Genomic DNA, 26,610 nt, shown 5'->3' with positions numbered 1-26,610 from the left:
GCGGGGAAAGTCATGCCCTGAGCTCCCATCCTAGTCTTACCACACCCGTGAAACAAGTAGATACTCTTCTGGAGGATGAGGCAAAAACGTGCCAACCTTTTTCCACAGCAACTTTGTCAGACAAAATGAAAAGCCCAGTGCCATTCAACAGAGACAGCACAAAGCAGCCAATGCCCTCCCTCAGCAGGTTATTAAACAGATATTTGTACGGTATTTTGCACAGAAATCCTGCACTATAATTTCATTTGAGTGAAATACTTTATTTAGATTGGTGTGACATAGAAAGTAGTAACAAGCCCAGGTTACCAGTGGAATTGTGTTGCTTCTGCTCAGTTCATTGCATAAGCACAGAGAATGTCACAAAAATAGGTATGAATATAGATGCATCCAGTTTTTCTAATATTCACCATTAAAAGCATCAAAGATTTAAACTGGCACCAGAACTCAGTGGCAATGAGTTTAATATTCTGACTACTTGCAGTAACTTTCAGGACCAACATCATTTTACCAGTAATTTTACAGTATTCATTAGAATTCTAATGGAGCTCAGTAGCACTGAATAATACAGTGTGCATAAAGAACCTTAGGGCAAATCCAGCATAGATCAATGAACAGAAGGGCCATAAAGTGAGATCCAGCTCAGGATGGAAGTTTAGTTTTAACAGACGTAAGTCAGAAGTGCTGGTGAATGGTTTATTCCCAGTGAGTTAAATAAATGAGATGTTCTGCCTACCTGATGTCCCATACACATTTTCACTCAATATTTCACTCATAATTCCTCTGAGATGGATGAATCACATGAATCACATATTGATTTTTCCCTCATGGAAAACCTTGACTCATCTTCCCAGCTCCTACTAAAAACCTTAACAAAACACTCTTACAAGCAATGAGCACTGAGAAACACAAAATTGACTTGCTTATTAATAGATATAAAGATTTTTGACTGAATATTTGTTGAAAATAACAAAACCATAAGCAGCATGGCCTAAAAACACTTGAAGTTCCAGCAAGCTGTGCCCAGCACAGCCACAGTGGGCCATGGCAGGGTAGCTGAAGCTGCTCAGGCCCAAAGCTGTGCAGCTCTGTGCATTAAGAGCTGCATCCCACATGCAATGTGTGCCTGCACATCCCCCAGAGCCACAGCAGAGCTGCTGCCAGGCCCCTCGGCTCCAGCGTGCCCAGCACACTCCAGGCTGCCAGGTGCTGCAATGCAGACTTGTTCTGCCTGTCTAGATGTTCCCTGGGAAATTGATCCAACTTATTTATGACCACTACACCATCAGAGCATCAGGAGCTGCTTTCTCGAGTCCTAGTGACGTGCCCCATTAATTTTATTGAAACACAAATTTCACATTGGAGTTTTGATCTGTCATTTTGACAAAGACCCTAATTCTCAGAGAGGAAATTTTCATCAAGCATACAGTATTTCCTGCTAGGATACTGTACATATTTTCTATTTCAAATTACAGACTCTATACATGCTAATGATATATTATGCCCTGCAATACCTTTATGTACAGTATGCAGTCCCAGAGTCCCTAAATTATTCAGCATGATGTGCTTCAGAAGCAGAATTTTTTCATATGTATTTAGGTAGTTGGAAATACAGTAGCTCTATTTAACCCATTCCACACACTAGCAGAAATCATTTGGTTAATATTAAGCAAAAGAAATAAGTATTTTCTTTTGCCCCTCACTTTCATATATTAATCTAGGAGGTCCAAATCACCCTGTTTTACTTTCAGTTCAAGCCTTATAAATAAGGACATCACAAAAGCTAAGGAACTATGACAGATGACAAAAGGCAATGTGCAATTGAAGATTAAAGAGAGAGACACAAATTAGCTAAGTGCTGGAGTAAATCCTTCAGGGATGTTGCCCAATCTCCATCTGTGGTGGGGAGATCAGGTTAGGCAAATGTCTGTAAGGAATGGTTTAAGTGTAGTTTACCTTTCCTTCAGGCAAAGGTATGGATTAGATGACCTCCAGAGGCTTCCTTGGGATCAGTGAGGAATCAGTTTACAAACACAGCAGCATTAATCACTGTCTTACAGTAGCCTTCCTGGCCCTTGTATCTCTCAGGATGATGCTCAAGAACTGCAGCTTCTATAGCAACACCACAGAGCTGCTTCACCTCCTTCCGTAGGGCAGAGCACTGGCAATTGGTAACAGCTCTGAGTCTTGCTATAACTTGTACATCTTTTTCTTCAGCTGGCTGTATCTTACAGGGTAAGACAAAGTGTTCCAAAGCATTTCAAGCAACAGGCTTTCTAGTTGGCTGGCAAAACCTTTGTACCTCATCTGTTGAGAAGGAAAAAGCAATGTACTTTCAGGGTTCAAAAAGTTGTGAGTTTGAGAGCTGCTTGAAGGCAATGAGGACTAAGGGAAGGCCTTCTGCACCTGCAGGTTCCTGGCACTGCCCCAAGACCATCTGTGCAAAAACCTGTGGGAAGGAGAGATTTAGATATTCAATGTATTAAATCTTTTTTTCTGTTCTGTTCTGCTTTGGGGCACTTACACTTCTTCTCAAAAACCTGTCACCATACAAACTAAAATAATGTTTTCTATTTTAAAGTTCCCTTAGTAGAAGCTAAAGGATGGTAATAACTCCATGAAAGCCAGGCATTCATTTTTATCACCTCCTCACTGCCCAGTATTTCCAGGTCAGAAACAGGTTTTCAATTTCCCTTTTGGCACCCACAGCAGACCTGCTACAGGAACATACAGCTCTGTGCAAGCAAGAAATCCAGAGACACAGACAGGCAGTGTCTTTGGGGAGCAGGCAGACAGAAACTGATACTGAAATCCTTGTGCACTTTGGGGGAAAATGGGAAAGTTTTTAAGTAATTTCTTATCCTGAAACTATTCATTCAATTATACCTAAAATATGGCTTGAAATGTATAGGAAAACTACAGGATAAAGTATTTCCGGAGGTTTTTTTCCCTCTTTTACCATACACCTCAAATAAACAGCAGCTGATGTAACAGAAAAATAGCCTGACATATCGAGAGAAGTAAACAGGGAGCAATTCAGAGAGAAGAAAACAAGATTGTACTTGCATTTTACTCTTTTGGCTTTCAAGTGAGCGCTTGCCTGAAACATTATGAACTGTCAGATCAGAGCAGCAGTGTACATTTCCTTTGTGTTAGGAGAGTCCTGTTTCTGTTTGTAAGAGCTGATTAGTCCCAAATGCTGGAGGAAGAAGACAACAGCACATGCTGCACTAAGGGAAGTCCTGACATGCTTCAGAGTGGGCAGCAGAGGTCAAAGCCACAGCTGTGGCTGTCAAACCAACAGATGCAAAATCTATTGTGCAATTTACGTTTCATTAATATGAATATTAAAAAGGTTTTATTACTTTTCACACTTTCAAGACTTAGGTCAATTGATTCCCAAGAATTTCAAAGCTTCATAAAAGCTCTTTGAAAAAATTAGGGAGTTTTTGGCATAGATTGGGTTGCAAAATCTGTGACCAGCATCATATCTGGACAGTCACTATTACTACAAATGCAATAAAAGGCAAAAATGCTTTAGGAGCAATTGTTTTCAGCAATATTTAAGATCTCTCTCATCTGAAGAGACATATAAAATGCAGAACATTCACTTTAGAAAAGGAACATAGATGGCATTCTAACAGACAGTAATATAAGGTAATTCTTTCAACACCATGAAATAAAACGCCTAAAAGCATAATGCCAAACGAAAACAGAATGCAAGTTCCTAAGACTGCAAGAAAATGACCAAAATTATTTTATTATTCGGGAAATTCATCACAGTATCTTTGGCATCATATTAATAAGCCAAAAGTTTAGATTCTTTTTTTTATGTGTACACACACATATATATTTAGGTTTCTTATATGTATTCTCCCTGCTTTTTTGATGTTCTTTTTTTAACCCCACTGATAAAGCAGAACTTCAGAGCTCTAGTCTGCTTACTTATTCCCTAATTTTTCATTTAAAGCTACAATGATCACCAGTAGGACCTGTGCTACCTCACTGCAGCTGGAATAAAATTTATTTCTCATAGAGTTTTGCATCACTGGAGCATAAAAGTGAATTCAGGATAGAAAATTATTCAAGTGATGAGTACCTTTAGGGTCAAAGAGCTTCACAGCAGGTGACATAAAATATAGTAGCTCGTGAGTGAGCAAAATTTTCAGATCTCTTGGTCTATCTTTAAGATTTTGGATTCTAAATACCTCCATATGTAACATTTTACAGTAGTACTTTGGAAAATGTTGAAAGAAATGACCTGCTATAGTATGTCACTGTGCACACCAGAGTCCTAAGGCAACCTGAGAGCAAACATCCACAGGACAGTGGCTCAACATGAGCCAGCATGTGCCCAGGTGGCCAAGAAGGCCAATGGCATCCTGGCTTGTATCAGAGACAGTGTGGCCAGCAGGACCAGGGCACTGACTGCCCCCCTGTACTCAGCACTGGTGAGGCACCTCAAAACCCTTGTTTAGTTCTGGGCCCCTCACTACAAGAAAGACACTGAGAGGCTGGGGTGTGTCCAGAGAAGGGCAATGAAGCTGGGGAAGGGTCTGGAGCACAAGTGTGGTGGGGAGTGACTGAGGGAGCTGGGGGTGTTTAGCCTGGAGAAAAGGAGGCTCAGAGGGGGGGCCCTTTTGGCTCTCTGCAGCTCCCTGGAAGGAGGGCGTAGCCAGGGGGATTCAGTTCCTTTTCTCAAGTAACAGGTGACAGGACAAGGGGAAACGACCTCAAGTTGCCCCGGGGGAGGTTTAGAAGTTAGTGGCAAGCAGTGGCACAGGCTGCCCAGGGCAGTGGTGGGGGCACCACTCTGGAGGTGTTCAAAAGACGTGCAGATGTGGTGCTTAGGGACATGGGTTAGTGGTGGACTTGGCAGTGCTGGGTTAACAGTTGGACATGATAATCTTTAAAGGTCTCTTCCAACCTAAACTGTTCTCTGACTGCATGAAGCTACCTCACAACAGACATCACATTCTCAGCAAAAAAGAATTATTTTAATGGACTTCATGCAAACCAAATGAAAGAAGATCTCAAGAGATCACCAGTGCCTTTTTAAGTACTTCAGACCTTGGAAAGCTCTTCAGGCACAAGGCAACAGTTTTCTACCTGACTGTATTCGATAACATCTGGGAAAACATTGTGCTGCTGATCAGTGGAGCTAAACCCTATAGGGGGAAAAGTACGGTTATTTCTATAGCACATCAATATTCATGATGAGTGGCAAAATAATCTGAGACTTCCTAAGCAATAGGGACACACTCCAAGGAGGTCCTGTTGTCACACAACTCAGATGTTAGGGTTTATGCCAAAGATAATAACAAAGCAAAATAATGGGACTCCTAGAGTATCTCAATTGTCTAAATCTACATCCAGAATTATGCAGATATTTGTTTTGCACATTTATAAGCATTGCCACAATGCCTCTCCTTAAAAGTAGACAAAGAAAAACATTTGAACTGCAGCAGTGCTGTCTTTTATGGTTTGGTGTTGGAGTTTTTTCTATTCTTTTTTTTTTTTTTAAAGAATAAGTATTGACATCTTGAGACCTCTGCAGTTGTCCTGGAGTCATTTATCTCTGGCTGACCTAATAAAATCAGGCTTTACTTATATCTCACTGATACTTTGTGATAGTCTTGCATGCACCCCTCAGCTTGTTAGTGTTCATATTTGTACCAGAGAACGTGAAATGTGACACTAGAAATAAATCACTTTCTTTTGTGTAGAAGAAAAATCACTGCCATATTCAAAATGTGAAACACTTCAAAAAGTGTCTCATTCTCTATTACCAGCACCATGAAGAAAGTAAATGTTTTCTGCTTTAAGTGGAAGCCAGAATGGTGGCAGTCATACAATTACAGTCTCACCAATTCTACCATGAGACAAAACAATAAACACACTTTAAAATAACTCCCTCTGCCAAGCAAAACGAGCTGTCCTAAACTATTTGAGAAATTTCTTCTTCCTTGCAGTTTCTGAAAACTGACATTTTCTGAATTTGACTTTTACATGTTCCCATTCTGGCCCTTATCAATTTCATTTCTGTGTAAATACAGGAGTGCAAGTGTATGCACAAAATATGTTTACAATAACTATAGAATCATTTGTTGATACCAGTTTGTTTTTCATGTGTTCTTTGTGCAAAATTACCACCTACAGATACAATTCCTACAGGAGTTGTGCCCTCCTGTTTCCAGGGCAAAGACTCTCCCATGCCATCACTACCACTCTAGATTTTTCCATTAGTCCCCTGCACAGGCTGCTGTCTCTATGTGAGTAATGCATCTGGCAAGACACTGAAGTGTTCAGAAATCAGTAGAAAAGGAGCATAAAACGACAAAGGAAACAATCCCAACGTGAATTATCTGTCGTTCAGTGACAGCACTTGTGATTCTCAGTAAAAAGCACACGCCTTGATGGTATTTTAGTTTTACCAAAACTAGAAATCATGCACTGTTTGAGGACAAGCCAGGACAACATGTGTACAGGTATGCATTTTTCCTTATATTTATTATAGATAAATTGAGGGGTTTATTGCATCCCAAATTTAAAGAAGCAATTTATAGTTTGTTAATTTTACAGCTCATTAATTATGATTCAGCCAACTTATACCCACCTCATCTCAAGAAAGAGTGAGATTTACAGTGAAGTTAGCATATAAAAAAAACCGCCATTAACCCAAGGCAGTACTGGGTCAAGGAAATAAGAAAAGAGTTCTTATGTCAAAAACCTGTAATTCAATTTGCCTCATGTTCAAATCAAGAAAAGAATCAAAGAGGAGCAACCACTAAGAAAAAGTAACGTACAGATAAAATATATGTATGTGTAACAGAACTTTTGGCAGTCCTAGCTTTGACAGAATTCAAGTCTGAAAGTTTGGGTGGTTTTATTTATTTATTTTGCCTACACTTGTTAATTTATTTTAGCTTAATTCTTAAGTATTAATCTGCTTATTACATCCCACACATCATACTGAAATTTACTACAATATTTCAATGCATTTTGACTCTTGCTTTTTGAAAAGTATACAAAATTACCTTCTCACTCATGTTTCTTTTGAGAATCTTTGTAGTTATCGCTATATTTGATATTATAGAAAAAAACTTCATATGACAATGTTGAACCAGTAATCTTTAAAGAAAGTTACTATAAAAATTTTTCATTTTGTTTCTGTGGAATATCTCCCAATAAGTACCCCAACCAATGTATCTGCAGCACCTCAACCCTTCAGCAAAGCAGCCCACAACCAGCCATGGGTTTATGCAGGCTCCCCTGAAGGTGCTGACAACCCCTGTGGCTTCAGCCTCCTGTTTTCTATTTATTTATTTGCAAGCTGGGATATCATTTTCATTGCTTGTCTTGGGCAATTCATGGGCTAAATTAAGTTGGCCTCTGTATTTCCTTTTTAAGCAAGACAGAAATACAATAATTGATAGCATGTACTAAATAATTCTTGAAATTGCATTGGCAGGGAGTCAGAGAATAATGTGCACGGGTAAATCATTGCCACTCACCAGCCTGGCTCAGTGAGGGACACTTATTTCCTGAGTGTGTGGCCTGGTGATACTGAGATGATTCTCATTAATTCAGTGATTTTGGGCACCTTTTGATATCAAGAGAGATTTAACAGCCTCCAATTGACAGACCTTTATAATATAAGGCATTCCGGCCCCATCGTGTTACTACGTCTAATTTTTTAATGAGAACCTGTTTTATTGCCTTAGTTTTAGATATCACTTTAGAAACTTTCAGAAGGTTGTAAGCTCCTTGAGGTTGGAACAGTACAGAGAGACTCTTTGCTGGGGGAGACTCTGCTGTTATTCTTAATGGAATTTGTACTTCAGCTAACCACAACAATGTTAATAGTGTTAGAAAAGATGCTACAGTAAAACATGGCTTGAACAACTAAACAATTGTTTTTAAGGCTTCACTAAAAGCTGAAATATTATGTCCATCTTAACATACACAAGAGAAAGCTGCAAATAAACTGAAGGTATTGACATATGTCTAAATACCAGTATTTAACATTAGGAAAATAGTATAACAAATGCCAGAACTGATCAATACACAGAAATGTCAATATCATCCCTCAAATTAGGCAAAAAAGACAATGAAAACGTCTCCCTCCCCAATAAAACAGTTCTTTCCTTGTCTGCAGGAACATGAGAAAGAATCTCTCTGCAAAAAAAAAATTTTTTTGTCCTGACCAGCAAGATGTAATAACATTAAGAACACACAAAACAAGAAGTCCAAGGTAGACACAGATGGATAAATCTATCGCTGTGCTCTCTGTCAGGATATGAAAGGGAGACTTTAGAAAGAGCCCAGAGCTCCCCTGCAGTCAGAAAGAAAGATTGAGTAGAATTTTGAAATGTCTGGCTATTGAGCAACAAAAATGCCATCTGCTCATGAGAAATTTTAATTCCCCTGAACATCCTTGTTTGAAGCACAGAGGGAGAAAAGCAGCAGTCAGTGACCGGCTCAGATGCCTGTGCTGACCAGGACAGTAAGATGCACATAAGGGGTATTCCAGTAGCATTTCAGATGACAAAGAACAGCCTGGGCATCAAATGTCTCAAATGTCCACCTAAAATTAAGCAAAAATAGCAACCTTCTCATTAAAGTATATTTTTCTAGATGTGGATATTCACATGAGTACTCGCTTTCAGATAAACATGAATATCTCAGCCTGATGACCAGGCAATAAAGAGCTAATATAATTTGGCCAATTTAAAATTGAACTGGGAGAGACTGCGGCTAACAAAATAAACAACATATAAGTAATTAGCTTTCTCAAAATGAAAGTTTACCACCCTCTCAAGTGTTGTCAGAGTGCTGCTTTCAATTCAGTATTAGCATTGTGAAGCAGAGAAAATTGTGTTACTTTAGCTCAATTAATTAGCTCAATTAGCTTTGTGTGACTTTAGCTCAATTAATATGAAAATATTTGTAGACTGACACAAGAAGTCAATTTTTAAAGAAAAAACACAAAAAAATAAACATAAAGATTTATAATTTGGTCATTTCCAAGTATTCCTAGCATACCTGGAAACTTGCGACCACATCTGCTGTGGTCACTGCTGCAACTCTAATGCAGTGTGTAGATAAAGTTAATTTTAAACTGGTCAACACAACCGCAGTCACTTCGTTCTTTGCTGTAGTGGGGCCAGAGCTCAGCATGGGCTGCTTTCCTCAGTATTTAATCAGCTCCTAACTTGATATTTATAACTTATGTGGGTCTCTACAGCTGCACTAATCCTAAACTGCCCTTTTCCTTTCATTTCACAGCAGTTCCAGTTACCAGACAGCAGCAGACAAGTGGACACGTAGAACAGAAACCTTTAGAACAAAAATCTCATGTAAATCAAGTCATGGATGCACTCTACAAATATATAATAAGAAAAATGCCTTGCTGCTTTCAAGGTGTATTTTAAAATAAAGCTTGTTTTGTCATCAATCTGAGCAAACCCATTGGAAAAAGACTGAAATGGACAAATGAATCTAATTCAAAGAGGGAAAATGAAGTATGAAGAAGATCATATTTCCTTGGTGACCCCTTCATAATATTTTCATTAACTTGCCTCACACCTTTCAGTTCCACTGATGGGAGACTAAACAAGTTGTCCATCACACATTAAATTGCAGGACAAGGGTACCTCCTCTCCTCCTGGAGCATGTGTGCTTAGAGGACCCATAAATTCGATGCACCTCTGGCTCATGCAGCCTTTCCTTGACCTCATCTCAGCCCTGGCAGGAGCGAGGTGCAAACTTACCCCTTCCCTGGCAGCCCAAAAATATCCACCAGTATGACTGCAAAACCACCCTGTGTTTTCCCTAGAGCTCCATGCCACCTGAGGCTGGGTGCTTTGGGTGGATATTATCCAGGAGCCCACCCACTGCGTTCCTGCACCATCTGCTTTCCCAGCAGAGCCACGTTACACTTTTACAAGCCTGGTAAAGTCTTCCTAGGTGCTCAGATATGACCAGACTGAGGCCTGAAAATATTCTCAAAAAACATTGCATCAAATTTTCCCATTTACCATTTTAATTATATACAGCTTATTTAAAACTCTGTTACCACCTTTCAGGGCAGTCCTTGCTCATCTGAACAAATCCTTTAAAATAAAACTCACAAGAAAAACTGGAAACCGTGATGCAGACCATTCCCACAGGGTGCTATGGACTATGAAGGGACGCAGTTGTTTGAACAGCTGAGAAAAATTGAAGTACTTTTTATACAAAGTTGTAATTTTGAAAAAAGTAGCAAACTTTCTGCAGCAAAGAATTAAAAAGAAGTACAATATACAGAATTCAAAACACAACTGGGGGAGAGAAGGGCATTCTGGCTACTGCTCTGAAAACCTCTGTCAATTTAATTCTCTTCAGGACAGATGGTGAAGGAGTCACTGATTTCATTTTTTAAGGGAGGAGCTTTAAAAAAGCAATATTTTGGCACATTGAGGATTTTACTGGAAAGATTTAGCCATGAGAAAACATCTGCAGCACGCAGTTTTAATAAGATTCTGTGTCACTAAATTACGTTTTTAACCTGCAAATGGTAAAGGATGAAAGCTGACAGTTGTAAGGGCTTAACTAAAACTCTTTCTCAGATTTTATTTTGTGAAGAAAGAATACGTAGTCATAAGCCAGCAAAAATAAACCTAGGATCTGAATTTCAGTGAGGATATTTTCTTTTCTGTAACCAGTTTATTACAGTCTCTAGAACAAACAAGTCAAAAGCATAAGCAGCAAACTTTTCAGAGCTTTCTCTGAAGACACCTTAGGTTTTTCACGCTGAATCTAAACCCCAACAAGATTGTAATCATGTGTTTTCTGCTTCATAGAACTGCCAAGATAAAAAATACAAAATGCATTTGTTCATTTGTGCTCACAAAAGAAAAAATTATCCACTTATCAGTCTTAAGGAGATAAAAATATTTCTCAAAATCGTAAAACGAGTTAGATATCACAATTGATTTTAAACATCTTAGGAGCATGATTGGATGTTTGCCTGCATTGAACATTATCAGCTGTCTTTTCCTCTTAATATTTAAAGTCTCCCACTTGCAGGCTACTAGAGTTAGTGTTTTGCAGAGAAAGAGTCAAAAGAAGTAGAAATAATAGCATAGAAAATAGAAAGAGCAAATAACAGCCATTTTTTGCCAGCCAACAGAAACATGAGAGGTGACATGCAAAGTTAGCCAGTATGAAGTAGCTCAGCATGAATTTTCCAATAACTCAGGAATATCCTATTTGTCTGGAAAACTACTGGACTTCAAACCTAGGAAGAAAAATGCCATTGCTGACATACCAATTTCATCATATTACACTAAAACCAAAACAGAAATTCAGAAAGTTCACTTTTATGGCAGCTATAGTGTGAAGTAGTAGGAAGAAGACCATTTTGGGGGTGTTTTTAAAAAGATGTTATTCCTTATGAAGCCCTGATTATAGGACATGGAAGGCAAATAATCTTTGTTTTTGAGAGATACTCTAGTTTCATTACAACCCTGTATTACTTGGAAAAAAATTCTATGCAACATATATGACAAAAAAATGCCAAAGCTTTGGGAAGCCCTGAATGAAAATGGAACATTCTTTGGGAAACGTGGCAGCAAATGAGTGTCAGTGTTTCATACAGAAATCATCAGAGTATCAGGGAAAATAACAAGCACTCGTGGAAAAAAATGAGAACCTAAACTACTAAATTGCTGATGGACCAAGATACATCACCCACCCTCCACACACAAAGCATTCTGAGCCAGGTGTGACCACTGAATGCTTTGGTGCCCCTCCTGCCCTGGACACAAGGTCTGAACCCCTTTCAGGTCCAGGGCCCTGAACACACCACCCCCACACCCAGAGCCTTCATCAGCCACAGCTGCCCTGCCAGGGATGTGTCTGCCTTGCCCACCAGCAGCCCAGGTGCCACTTTGGAGCCTGCAGTCCATGTTTGCTTCCTCAGTGGCAATGTGCCTCAAGGAAAAACCACAGAGCACTAACATTTTCAGAATCCAAGCAGTAAACAAAATTGCCCTTCTAAACCAAAACCAAATCTTCCTCCTGTTGCCAACAAACTGGAAAGGGTATTTTTAGTGTATACTTGTCCACCATTACAGGTCTATGCTGGTGTGACTTTACACGACAACCCGCTCCAACTGGAGTGGCACAGGCAGGACTCAGATGTTGGATGGTATCTAAGGGAGCAGTTTCTAGTGAATTGATGATATTGGCAATATGTGAGAAAGGTTTCACAGCTGTTTCTCAGAATTATAAACTACCTAAAATGCAAAACGCATTTGACCATAAATATTAAAACAACACTTAAAATATTTCATGCACAAGTCATATTGAAAGAAAGAATTCCTTCTTCCTCACCAGGAGTCTGGGCTTTTACTAATGCTTTCCCTTATTCCATCCAGGCATAAGCCTGTGGTATGTGAGGAAAGGTTATTGAGACTTTTACTTAGTAACAAAAATTTTCTGAGCCTTCTCTGCAGAGTAAACCCTTTGCCTTCAAACCAGCTGAGTGGTAAAGCAAAATGTTGCCCTGTTAATTAGAAAGGGCCTCTATAGCATTCCCCACTGGTCATACCAAAACCTTATAGACTTCATCCGTTTAATTACCCCCAAAAATATTTTATCACATATTCACAGTATTGTGTACCGTGAAAAGCAATGCCAAATATTATTTTTGTTGGCCACCAAAATTATTTCATTACTTCATAAAGAGCCAAAAACTTAATTAAGTTAGTTCATTCAAGTGAACCATATCTGAATCTTCAGATCACAAGAAAGCGAAAGCAAAACAGACAGCATTTCCAACCAGTATGCTGGAGATACAGGAGCATTGAAATATTAGAGCAAATTATTAATTATTTAATAAAATATAAGGCAAAATCAGAGGCTTTGTATATTGCTAGTGTTGTAAAAGTGCCTTCGGACTCTAGATTCAGAATATTTCATGAAACTTGGCAATTCATTTATTGGCCTAATAATTCCCTCTTCAGCAATCTGAGAGAAATAACAGAACCACCTTTCTGGCCATGTCCATCCTCTCTGGAAATATTTTGCAATTTTTTGCAATAAATAACTGGCATTCTCATCCTCCTGTGCAGAGAGGCTTTTGTGCCATTACTCTCAATTACTAATTTACTCTGAAATAATTAAATGGAATTAAACAGCTAGATGGCTTGTGGTATCAAAGAAATCATCAAGGAGGATCAGGGAACTTCTTTCCCATCCCACTGAATTTCTATTCTCAGTAATAAAGCATGCTCTGATCCAGAGTTACATCACAGACCAGCAGTCATGGAAAACATCATTACCACTGTTTTTATGATGATTCATATCTCTAATTTTCAAATTCTCTTGACAGTCCTCCTGTGCCACAAACAGCATTAATGTCACACTAGAAGAGAACCACAGATCTTAAGTGCCATTTCTGAGAAAGGAGTTTGTAAAATCGTTATCTGTTATTTCCCAGGCTAGACCATTTTAAAAGATGTATCTGCAGGAGAGCAGCAAAGTCAATGGACAACACAGCTCTTCAATACTGCTTACAATAATATATCCCACAAAGAGCAAAATAAAAACCTATTTGACTATAAAAACAAAAACAAACCCAAAACCTAAAATATTCCATATGACAGCTCTCATTTGAGGAAACAATCTTTGCATTCCATCTTTCCCATGCAGTCTGAGTCATGAAAAATGCTAAATGCTAAATTTAGGGTAGAAAGCTAAAATGAATTCAAGTAGTTGAAGAGTTCTTCTTTTTAACTTTGTTTCAGCAGCAAATAAAATCAGCTTTGAGACGCTTTCTTTCATCCCCTCTGTGTGTGAAGAACGATTTGCTTGTTAACTCCCTCTGAAGCTGAGGAAAAGCTCCAAAAGCGGAGCCCAGTACCAGGCTGCATTCCCACAGCTGCTTACACTGGCACAATGTGCCTCCATTAACATCAGAGTGACCCCGTTCCCTGGAGCCAAGGGCTGCTCCACACACAGCCCATAGCAATGGCACATGCAGGAAGAGATGGCTTCTTGTATATTTTGCATCTGCTTTAATTACTCTGTCACTACAGCACATAACAGCAGCACACTTCATAAAGCACTGACAAATTTTATAGTAATTGAAAATCCCAATTAGCAATTCTCCCACCATGGGCAGATTTTGTTTGATTCAGCAGCAGTAAAAGAAAGAAAAATTTAGAAGAAAAAAAGGCTCAAAGGTATTTGAAGTTCCAGACGAATCCAAGTCTGTAATTTAGGGTGTATTTAACACGTGTTTGAAATATATTCTCCTCAACAAGGTCTCCGACTTGGAAATGTGCTTCTTGACCCCGTTCCTCTGGATTTTTTTCCCTCATTGACATAACTGGCTTATGGTTTCTCTGGAGGAGAATTTTATCCCATAGGAACTATGAAGAGCTAAGAGCAAATGCAACTTTATCTTAGCAAGTTGCATGCCATCATAAAATATTTCTGAACAGAAATACGATCAGCAGCTACACTTGGCAAAAGTAAAACTCAAATGAGAGTTGCCAACTAACTCCAGTTAGGAAAACCCCTGGGTTTATACTGATGTCACATGATGTTAAAAAATGCACAAAAAGTTCACAGGGACTGTGAGCTGGTCTTGAAACCATGAGAACAAGGCGCCAGAGCAACAGAGCAATGAAGAGCCCCCAGGCACAGAGTACTGGAAATCTTTATTTCATTGACAATTGATTCAAGCCAAAACTCTAATAGAGCATAAGGTTAAATAATAACTTCGTGGGAGCAGATAGGATGAAAATATGATCTCAAGTTACCCTAGACATTTATAAAGCTAAAAATTACACTCCTAGGGAAATTTGTATATGCAAATGATAGTATTATGAACTGGACCCAGACCACTGCATACACATTGTGAATTTTGTTGTGTAAGCGTGAGTGACCATTTCTGGATTCTGAGAATCCCATTTCTGTATCATTATTTGGTAGCTTTTTGTATAAAAGGCAGTGCTTGCATCCAGAAATGAGTGATTCCTGGCATCCTTTCTGCAGAATGGGAAGGAAACCAAACAGCTCAGTGGTTGATTGCTTCTTGCACACTGGGTGAAAGAACACTGCCTGAGGGACAGCCACACTACAGAATGCTTCCCTGTGGTGCTTTATACACCTTTCACCCCTGAAGTATCTACTGCCCAAGTCAAGATACATCACCAGCTGGATCAGAAATGCAGCCCTGTTATTCCGGAGCAGTTTAGGCAGGTGCACGGCTATGCCAGCAATGAAACCTTGCTGTTTGATAGGAGAGACAGACTCTAAGTACAAAGCAAAGCAAGCCCAACCGCAGACACAGGAGAAATTATGAATCTTCTAGCTCAAAATAGTCCCTGGTGTAAACTGGACTGACTTCTCTTTTTATATAGACTACCCAAAGATCTTAAGTTACATAAGTTCTATTTTCATAAGAAATCAATAAGAAAACAGGTTCTGTAATTCTATTTCTTCAGTTCCAGCCACACAGCTGAAATGACTCAGGATGTTCAAAGCAGTTTCAGCTCTCAGGGATATATTTTAGTGCCTGCCTTGTTCAATTTACCATGGCACTGCTCTACTGAGATACAGACACCTGCTTTACTGCTGGGAGAGAAACAAACTGCTTGACAGCAATTAAGGTAAAACTTTGCTCTGGCATAAAGTCTGGAAAACTGCTATTTCCTCAGTCTGTCATGCTCCCTGAAGAAAGGGTGAGATGTTAGCAAATGTTAATGATTGCTGTTAAGGGAAAATGGGGGAAATTCAGAGAACTGTACTTGCAGATTAAAATATGGTAACCTAAAATTTCTGCAGGGTTTTACTCTCAAACTCTCAAAGCTGGAAAAAAATTCCACTGAGCTACAATTTACAATGATTGCCAGCAACACTTTGCAAGGATTTTGCACATGTCACTTGTTACTGGATGGAAACTATTCTCTTTGGTTGAAAAATACTCAAAAGTTCTTTCCTTTCTAATATTTATTTTCTAATTTCTATCCTAACATGAAAGTTAGAAATGAAACCTTGACCTTTGGCACAATGCCTACTTAGAAAGTGTAGTTCCATAGTTTCAGTCTGCATCCCCATTGAAACCACTTGAAAAATTCCCTGTATCAGTACCCAGCAGAGCTGTGTTGGCTCTGGACAGTGGATCACATTCCCTGTAATCATTCATGGGCTCTATCAGAGGAGATGTGACTGTGTCTGCTTAGCCTGGATCTGTCCCTCCATGCCCACAGGCAGTGCCCAAAATGACTGCACTCGCTTTCTCCTGACCAGCCTGATTGCATAAACAGAAAGAAATCCTGTTACAAACATTACTGTGGGAAAAACAAAACCACCACACAACAAATACAAACAAACAAAGTCCCAAAACTTCAAAAGGTCAATGTAAGCAGTGGAGTAGCAGTGGCAGTGATAGAAGCAGGTCATCCTAAATGGATGTGAGGGAGCCAACAGAGTGTTATCACACCACATTACACATCACTCTGCAGTGCTGGCACACCATGGGGAAGGAATATTAAGCCGATTTAGTCAAGCTAGTGCAAAATAATGTGGATGTATTGCCCTTTAATCAGGTTTACTTTAGTTAAATTCATATCAAGCAGAAAAAAAGTCAAATAACCTACTCTTAAAACCAAAGGAAAGAAAGCTCCACATAGAATTTTACATCAGTTCAACCAACACCAAGGTAATCCCGTGGACATGACTATGCATGTGGACAAACATACAAAACAGTGAATTTCTCTAAAATTCTCACCTAGAAAATTTAAAAAGTGGTTTTGGGAGACTAAAGCAAAGCCGAGAGCTTTTACTGATTAATAAGTCTTCCCCACTGACCTCACTACCAAGAAAAATCTGAAAACCAGATTTTTAATTTACTATATTTTGTGAGAAGATCAAAAAAATTAGAAAAACCAAAATAAACCAAGCAAAACCCTAAAAGTAATCCCATTGTAGGGAGGCATTAGTATCTCAAGCTTACTGTGTAACCACAGATTTCCAAACCTTGGTCAACTCTTCTGAATCGAGGAAAAATTAAAAAGCTGTTTAAAATACAAAGTGTGAACAGACGAAATATCAGATCAGAGGAAAAACTACCCTGAAAAGCTTTATCACACACTTGCCATTGCTTGTCATTTTTACCATGTTTGGTCTTCACTACAAATTACCATTGTGCCTCTGCATATTTTGTGAAAAGAGTATCTGGAGAGCAAAGGAGGAGAAGTGAAACATCAGCCTTGTGATCCCTTCCTTCAAAACACACTTCATCCATTTCAGACTTGTCTTGTGGACCTGCTAGTTTGTTAATCCCTAGGCACTTTCTGACAAAACATCCTTGATAGATGTGACAAGGTATGTCAGCTTTGTATCACAAATATTTTATATTCTAAGGCCTCTGGCTACTCTGCACTTCTCTTTCCAAAAGGCAGCAGGATTGTACTGGCATTGGAACAGGCAGGACAAAAGACCAGTTTCCCATAACAACAACAGTGCTATTTGTGCCTGCTGGATTCAGCAGCGTTTAGCAGAGTGCACAGCCAGCCTGGTGACACTGTCCTGGTTACAGAGACACAGGGTGTACCTCCAGTTACTCTCAAATTTAGCCAGCAGAGCAGGTAAATCTAATTAGATTTAATAATTAGCTTTTACACTGAAACAATAAAAACCAAAGCCCAACAGGATGGATCTGCCTTAATTATTTTTTTCCAAAAGAAAAATATCCTGCAACATTTTGAGATTCCTGTATATGTTAATAGTCTGTCCCCCAAGACAAGCACTTTTATTTGCCCTTAATAACTGACTTAATGTAGGGATTAAAACTGCCTGCTAAGCACACAGATAGACGTGTATCAAACACACTTCTGTATGTCAGATTCCTAAGATAAGAGATTTGTATATGCCATGAACTTAAGCCTCTATGAAACAAAGCAGAAAATCAGTTGACAGGGATCTTGTGGTATCACACTGATTTGCTTTAAAAGGGTGTAACACTAAATGAAAAACAACAATCGTTACACAAAATTAAAGTCACAGAAGTCCGTAACTTGCTAGCCTAAACTGTGAGTTGTCCTCACTTTTTCATGATAAAAGGAATTTGATAAATGTTAAATTACTGGGACAAGTTTCAATTCTGGAATACAAGAGCACATGAAGTAACTGAAAAAGGGAAGCATCATCCCGTTTGCTCTGAAACTGCTGTATTATAAAAGCAGCAGCACAAATGCATTTCAAACAACAAAGAATATATTCCACGTCAGGGACGTGAAAGAAGGTGCATGGTAATTAGCCTTGCTCTCAGTTCAGAACTAGCCATCAATTTGGGAAAGGTAAAGTAGACTTCCTGTCCTTTCCCAATCATGTACTCTTGAGAGCATCATTCTTTACTTATGTATTTACTGAGAAACTGGGCAGCAATTCCTTGTGCTTAGACTTAAGGAAAAGGTAATTTTATGGCAACCAAACACCAACATTTTGCTTTAGAACCAGGAGGCTTCACAATACGCCCAGCAGCTTCTTGATTGCAATACTTATTCCCATCACAGCAGACTGAGGCTACAGCTCTCTCTCCTACACATTTATTCCATGGGTTTTGGTCTTTGTGCAGTACACACCTTTCAGGGAGCAGACTGTCACATCTAAAAGCTGTTCTCAGAAGTGACCTTGGCATTGGATAATACTTTTAGACCAGCAGTGGGATCTCAAGGCAAATAATGCCCCTGCTTGCTGGAGGTGAGCTCACTTCATTCAAGGGCTCCCTTCTCTGCTCAGACAAGACACTACCTCAAACTAAATGGCCAAGTGATTGGTTCATCCTATTTTGCTAGAAACAAATTACTGTGCATTTTCACTTCAGCAGAGTGACAGTAACAAATGATTGGGGATACAGCTTTATTGACTGGCCTAAGGGTTTGCCAAGTGAGTATTTACCAACGGCATTTACTTAGTTTTGTTGAAATGAATACAAACAAGTCAGGAAGTTCACATCAGCAATTAGCCCACTTGACAGTACTTCTTAAACAAATAAAAAAGCATTGCTTTCAAGAATGGCATATTCAAGTTGAGTTCCAGGAAAAAAAAAGCCTTTTGCTGACCTTCACCAGATCTTGGTTGTAAAAGAATGCACACCAGTGAACATGAAGTTCTCTGAGAAATGTGAATCTGGATGTCTCAAGAATACAGAACTTAGGGTCCTGCACAAATTTCAGTTAGGGAGACAAAATCATAGTGCACAAATTTACCAAAAAATATTTGAGAATTAAAGGATTTTTTAAAATCCAAAATAGGGCACAAACTCAAGACAGAAAATTTGGCTTTAATTCTACTCTGTATCCAAAGGGATTTGATCTTAAATCCCTGAGAAGAATGCCCTAGGTCCACTAGAGTTGAAGCTGAGTGTTCACTGTCTCCCTGATGGTATACTCCAGCATTTATCAAAAACATTTACACACACAGTTTTGGTTTGTTTTTTTCTCCTTTCACTGCAGCTACTGAAATTCAGTTGTCTATAACCCAGATGGACATCCAAAGCATTACGTATCAACAGTGCATGGCAGGAAGAACTGAAATTCAGTGTGACCAGAAAAAAACAATTGCCAGTAGTTTGACTGTGATCAAAAAATGTAGAAATAAAACACCCAGAATTTCTATTATCTACTGAACCTGACCGCATGTCCCAGATCCAGGAGTGAGTAAGGAGCCTGTGCAGGTCCTCCACCAGTCCTAAACCATCACTGTGATTTAGAAGATTCTCCCTCACAGAACAGATGATTGTTTCAACGGGGCTTGGTGATTTCTATAGTGATAGAGGCTTGACTTTGAGAGGTACTGTCTGCTGGCAAATGGAAACAGTATTTTTCTAAAGTATCTTTTTAAATCTTCTCTCTTGACTTTTGACTTACAAATGATGTGTTACGCTCCCTTGTTGCTCTGCTAGTATTTGATTAGCTTCTGGGAAATGCCAGCCTGTTTCTGCTTCAATAGCTTTGTCTAAAACCTTGAATTATCTTTCCTAGTTCTCTCAAAAAGCTATTTCCTACCTAATGTGGTTTATTAATCTGCTGCATTACTGGCAAAGCAAACAGAATATTAAGTGGGATACTTCAGCAGCGTCTGGCAGTGCAAAATATTTGGGAAATACTTGAAGTTGTTCTGAACCATGACATTGTTCCTCAGCTGTTTTACTGTAGAATTCAATAAACTTGGTCTCACAACATCTCAATATCTTAAAGACTGGAATGTGTACCATGATTTTCCAGTGGCTATTAGCTTAGTCCACGTATTTTTAGTCCAAAATGCAAATGGGGTGGAAGATATTACTGTGGTTCTAGAATTTTATGAGTAAAAATATTCCTCATAAGAAATTGTTTTGCTAAGCTATGGCCTTGTGGTAAATCAGACAAGTGTGCTGGAGAAATGATGCAAGGAAATCTAGTCTTGGGGCATAACATAATGCTGTTTGCTTAGAGAAATGCCAGTCTCATAAAAGCCAAGTCTTTCGGACAGAAACACAGCAAAGGATTTCAATTATTGTTATATTTACTGATTGTAAATCTGCCAACTGGTGCAACTCCACACGAGTTAAATGGTTTCTGACACCAGGCAGTTCCTCCTGGCCCCTCAGGTCATACCAACGCATGACCCACGATGTAGGGATTTACAAGCAAAATAAAACTTTAGAGGAATACTGAGGAAAAACCCACACAAACCACCCACCCAGGAGTCAACAATACATTTGTTTGGGAGTTAGCTGGTGACAATGGCCTGCATTTATCTGTCTACAGCTGATACACATCAGCATTAAGACTTTGAGAAGTTTCACTCTTTAGGTTATTCCTCCAGCAAATCTCCAACAAACCAACTGTCATTACATTAGAGTAGTATAGTACACAAATTTCTCTTGAGATATCAAAAGTTTCTGTGAAGCAGTTGAATAAGGGATGTTTTCATCCTACCTTAGCAATGTGAGTCTGTCTCTTTCTGCATCCTCTTTGTTGCTTGCCTGTGGAGAGAAGAAACAGAATGTACAAGGCTGAATTGCAATTCCAGACCAGTTTGATCACTGCTCACTTGTGCTTTCTGGGCTATTTTTGGGAGGATAAACAGCACTTCTGGCTCTTCTAAGCATTTGCAATGTTCTTGTAGTCAAGACCTCAGCATAGCCCTGGTGAGGGAGCTACAAATGCTAACAAAATTCGAACAGAAAACACACCAGAGGTCATTCCCAAAGTTCTGATGTCATCCTGGGACACAGGTCATTGCAAAAGGACAAATGGTCTTGCAGGGTCAAAGGTCACTGAAAGGTCATGATGAGCTCAAAATGTTGCCAAAAGGTCACAGGTCTTCCAGAGCTCAAAGGTCACCCATGTGGTCAGAGGTAACAGAAAAGGTCAAGCGGTCACTCAAAGGCATCCAAAGGCTCAGAGGTCATCAAAAATGTCATGTATTCCATGTATTAAATTCCCTTCTGTGCAGGGCACCCACAGTTTTACACAATATAAGAGCTGCGACAACCCTGTAATTGGTAAATATTATGAGAAATGGAAGATACAAATACAAAACAGCAGGAGTTCGTAGTTGAATACAGGAGACATTTACAAGAAACACCAAAGTAGCCAAATGGGAAGGATTTTAAAAGTCTCTCCCCAAACCAGCTGGAGCTTTTGCCATTTAAAATTGAACTACATTTTACCTTTGAAAGACCTCAGTGGTGCTATTTTAAATTTTAGAGATAATAGAGGTTTGAATCAGATCTTGTGTTATCTGGACCCCAGACAGTTAACGATGTAAAATGGAAACTGGAAAAACTGTTCTAGTTTTGATACCCTTTTCACTTTTTATCCTTTTGTTCCTTGTGATTTTTTCCTGCGTCAACTAGAAAATTAGAAAATTCCAAATATTCACCAGTTTTTAGTACAGACACAAAAGTGTTATTGCAATTACATCTGTCATGTGTTTATCGCACAGCAGTGAAACAGCCGCTACTTACCTAATCAGAGCTACTCAGGAGGAACTTGTCAAGCACAAAAAGTGATCAAGTAACCTTGATCAAGCCTCAAGTAACCTTAGAATAATTATAATGAAAATGCAAAACTTCTGGTTTAGTCCCAAGTGAGGAAAACATGCATGTGCTTAGTTCCAAGAGCTTCTATATGCTAAGCAGGCTGGCAAGCACTGAAGTGCCTTGTTAAATAAAGCAAGACCCAAATCTTACACACACACAAAGCACTCCGTGCCTGCCAAGAGGAATTTCATGCACAGTGCTGAACTACACAATTTCCGTTCACTTACAACCCTAATGCTGATAATGCTCAGCTGAAAAGGAAGATAATGCACTCAAGAGCTCTCAGATCAATGGGTTGGCACGTGAGAATGCCCACCTGTGACCCCAAGTCTCTTCACGTGCTTTCTTTGATCTCCTGCCCTAATACTGCTAAAAAATTCCAGTTTCACTATAAATTTCCTGACTGTAAATAAGAAATTGCAATTTTTTAAATCTGTTGCTCAAAAGTACTACTTCTCACTTTCCAGCATCCCAGTGCACTGGATTTACCAGCCAATACACCTGTCTGAGCACTGCAGACACTCTGGGGCAAGGAAAACTCCTCCTCAGGAATTCCTGAGGTCTCTTCTATCTTGAGTTATTCTACAGTCATAAACCTAGGAACGTCCCCTGCAAACTCCAGTGAGTGAGTACATTTAATCCCATCCCATCCAGCTGCCTTATTTTATTCTGGGCTTGCTCCAATATTTTGTTAAACATCTGGGATTTAACCTAGGCTTCCCCTTTCCCCTGCAGTGCCCCTAGGTTAAAGAGTCAGCATTATTTTTGTTCAAATTCCCTCTAGAAAAATCAGCTTTAATTATTGCATGGTCTTCACTGGAACCTTTTCAACAAGAGGCACTAAGCATTTGCTTCCTGAACTTTACAGTACTAACAAAGAAAATGAACTCTCTGTGGAAGTGGTGTAGCTATGAACACACAGCACTCACAGCTTCATTGCTTCTGTCACTGCACCCTAAATACACATCACAGTTCTTTAATCTCACATGGATTTCTGCATAAGAACAGAGACTTCTCCAGGGATCTTTGCAGTTAATTAGTGTAAGAAATTGCTCTAATTAACAACTCATTCAAAATTTAAAAATACATCCCTTGTAGCCAAAGAATCTGGAGCCACAGAATAGAACAAGTCTGCAAAATAAACATTTTGTGTCTGATAAAGACACACAAACACATCGATTTTTTTTCTTTCCATTTTAAAGTTGGGCTTTGGGTCTAATTTTTTTTACTTCTTTCACCAATGGTTAATCCACTGCAGGGTGGTTCACAAAGCTATTGCATATTGCATTTAGCCAAACTGCTGTTTGAACGGAGGGTAAAATATGCTGAAGAAAAGCCGTTTGTTTGACAGTACAGTTTTAAGTAAAAAACTGCAAGGCAAGGGGAGGACTTAAATCAGTACAGTGCATTGAGGACACTTTTTTCCAGCATCTACTTATACAAAAACACCAGCTTGTAGCCTCAAAGTCATCATCTTCAGTGGCAGGAATATTTAAAGAAAAGCCAGTACTTTTTAAAAGTGCACACCCTTATAACCCAAAATCTTCCCAATGGTGTTTTGGACATAACACCTTGAATTCGTTCTGCTAAACTTTGCTATGGCAAATATTTTTCTGGCTTCCTATTAAAGAAAGTAATTATAAAAGCACTGTTGGGAGAGAAGATATAACACCAAGTCTTGAAGAAAGGCTGCACACATTTCTGAATATAGTATCTCAAAATTCACAGCAAAATGAACTGCTGTGAGATAATTTATTAAAACACAGCTTTTGAGAGATCACCTGCTAGAGACAGGCTTCTTATAGGTACAGCAAATTTGAGTCAATATCTGGCACTGATAGGTTCAGCTACTCTGCAGCTACCTTGGCACTTCCAAGATCTAGGAATTTGCATTCCAAAGAGGAACAGAGCTCAACAATATATGCATTAATTTTAATAATGCATCTTCTCTGAGTATACAACATACAGGAATCCCTATAGACTTCAGTTTTACTTTTTTTAATTGAGATTATATTGCAGTACTCCACAGCACTGTAGAGATGTTTAGTTTTATTATGCTCTTTGAAAGCTATTATTATGTTTGATAGTCATTTAATAATCTGAGGTCATGTAACATCAAGAAGGTAGTAAGTAAATTTGCCATGGTAATAAATATCTTGCTGGTGCACCAGCAAGATGCTTTGAGCTGAATTGTTTTAGCATGAAAGGAACTAAGGTATATCTTACAAATGTAACCTATACCTTTATTACTCAATGGCAATATTTTATCTGCATTTTAAGCAGAATGAAAAATTAGTGTGCCATTTGCTGTTGAGAGTTCACCTTGTAGACAGAACCTAGGAGATTTGGAGCAGAGATATCCATGATTTTACCCTTAAGGAATATATATAATATTGATAAACATTATTTTACCAAAGGAAAACCCTATGATAGAAACAGATTAGTAAAAAAATATCTTGAAATGGAAGATATTTAAGTATTCACTATCACAATTAGTTAAGTCTTTAATCTCAAAATTTATTAATGGATCTTTTGTACAGAATATTAAAAATTAGTAGAAGCAGAAACGTTAGGTTTTGACTGGGCCTTCTCTCTCTTCCTATGGCCAGAACATATTAGTCCAGCTTTTCTAGATCAGAAATTTCCAGCAGCCTGAGGTTATCTCAGTTGATAGAATTTTGATGACATACTGTTATTTTTAATTTTGTGGACAGTTTGTAGAACCTGCCACCTGCCTAAATGTTTAAATGTTTGTTCTTTTAACAGAAACAGCAACTTTTAAATTGAAAAATTTCACTCAGAGCTGATAAAAACTAGGCAATCACTCACTGCATTATCAACTCTTGAAACTGATACAATGTGAACTCATCATTTCTGTACACTGAGCTGGGTAATACAAACTAAACTCCTAAAAAGGCTTTCCAATTACCCTGATTAAATGTGTCTATAGCCATTTTTCAATTTGTGCTGTTTGATGCATATTAAAACCTCAGTTTAGACATGTTACCTTACTGCTTTGGCCTGGTTCCTCCCTCTCTGTCCCATCTCAGACCTGCCACACAAAGCCCTGTAATGCCACTTCACTCTGGTGCTCAGAAAGCATCTTCAGAGGGTTTGCTTTGCCAAAAAAAAAAATCAATGGATTGTATCATCCCAGCACCTCCAGCTCTTCACAGACTTCTCATGAGCAGCTTTCAAGCATCTGCTGCACAATAGCTTGAACATAGAACTTGTGCAGGGTGGAAGTGTTTGTCCTGTTCACTTACCGTTCAAGCCAGCCTCACAGTCAGCTTTCCACCCATCTCAAATTTCAGCTGACACATGGCCTCAGAGCACACAATTGCTTTGGAACACTGCCTGCCAGATAGACAAACATTTTGAAGACGCAGGAGTTCTAGCCCTTCTCTTTCAGCCAGTCTCTTTTCAAAAGTTCTTCTTAATGTCTCACCTAGAAGCTTCAGAACTGATTTGCCTTACTGTGTCCATTAGCATTGACTTTTTGGGGACAAGGTGCAGAAAGAGGATGCATTTCACTGCTGGTGTGGGGTTTGTAAGCCAGAAACATGGACATCTACAACAGTGTTGGGGCTGATTTGGTTTTGAACACCATAAACTAAACTCTAATTTGGGAAGCCTGCAGCCAAATGAAATATTACCCCTGTTAGCAATCATTTTGTGCAGCCTAGCTGGGGAAAGAGACATAGAAATTATTTGGAAACAAATTTCATGGCTTAAAAATAAAAAACCACCAAACACCAAAACATACACGCCAAGTATTTGGGCACTGACATGTCATAGAGAAGAGAGTCTGGAATAGGAGTGTGTTCCTACCCCACAGATTTTTCATATCAAGGTCAATTTCCTCACCTTTTGAGAAACTTTTAAATCACTTCTGGAAAAAAAATCTGGAGAAAACCCTCTCTGCTCTCCTTCCTAAGCTGTGATTAATTACCATAAGGCTGTGGCAGGCTGACAGTGGTCGGCATTCATGTGGGAGTTCCCTCTTTAAAGAAAAGCAGTGTCAACCTGCTGGGCATTTGAAAAACCACCTTCATCACCAGACTTCAACTGCATGGCTGTGTTTACATCTCCACTTCCTACTTCCTTACATTATTTCCATGGCCAATCATCCCACCCCATGGAGCTCAGGCAGGCTGGCAGCTGCTGTGAGTGCAGTACCAGACCAGCAGCTTATGGAGATTGACCACCAACAGGGATATCAATACTGCACACCTGGGACCCACTTGGTGGTGGAAAACAGGAGCAAAAAAGGAAGCATGGCCAAAGCCACCTCCCAGGAAACTCATAAATTCAAATTTTGCAGTTACTCTTGTAACTTCTTTACACAGCAATAGGGACTGAGAGGGGCTATTTCTTCTCCTGCAGAAAGACTACAGCCTTCTGCACAACCCCTCCTGGAACACAAGCCATTGTTCAGCACATAAGAGAAAATTAGAACTGCATTCACAGCTATTTGTTACTATTTAAGCTAAATAACAGAGAGGGCAGAAGAGAGTCAGTCC

At 39.1% G+C, this 26,610-nt stretch overlaps 1 protein-coding gene across 9 annotated transcripts in view; it reads right to left on the bottom strand.

The window, feature by feature from the left end:
* The window catches only part of FAM13C (family with sequence similarity 13 member C), a 126,776-nt gene that overhangs the window by 74,712 nt on the left and 25,454 nt on the right, over window positions 1-26,610 (bottom strand). For all 9 annotated transcript variants that reach the window (XM_017746404.1, XM_017746406.1, XM_017746403.1 and 6 more), the window contains exon 6: window positions 20,979-21,025. In XM_017746404.1, coding sequence (XP_017601893.1) covers window positions 20,979-21,025 — 47 coding nt within the window. The remainder of the gene's footprint in view (window positions 1-20,978; window positions 21,026-26,610) is intronic.

The sequence above is a fragment of the Corvus brachyrhynchos genome, unplaced genomic scaffold (genome assembly GCF_000691975.1).
Source record: "Corvus brachyrhynchos isolate BGI_N302 unplaced genomic scaffold, ASM69197v1 scaffold279, whole genome shotgun sequence".
Lineage (NCBI taxonomy): Eukaryota > Metazoa > Chordata > Aves > Passeriformes > Corvidae > Corvus > Corvus brachyrhynchos.
Note: the sequence above shows the minus strand (reverse complement) of the source record. Positions and strands in the feature narration are given on the sequence as shown.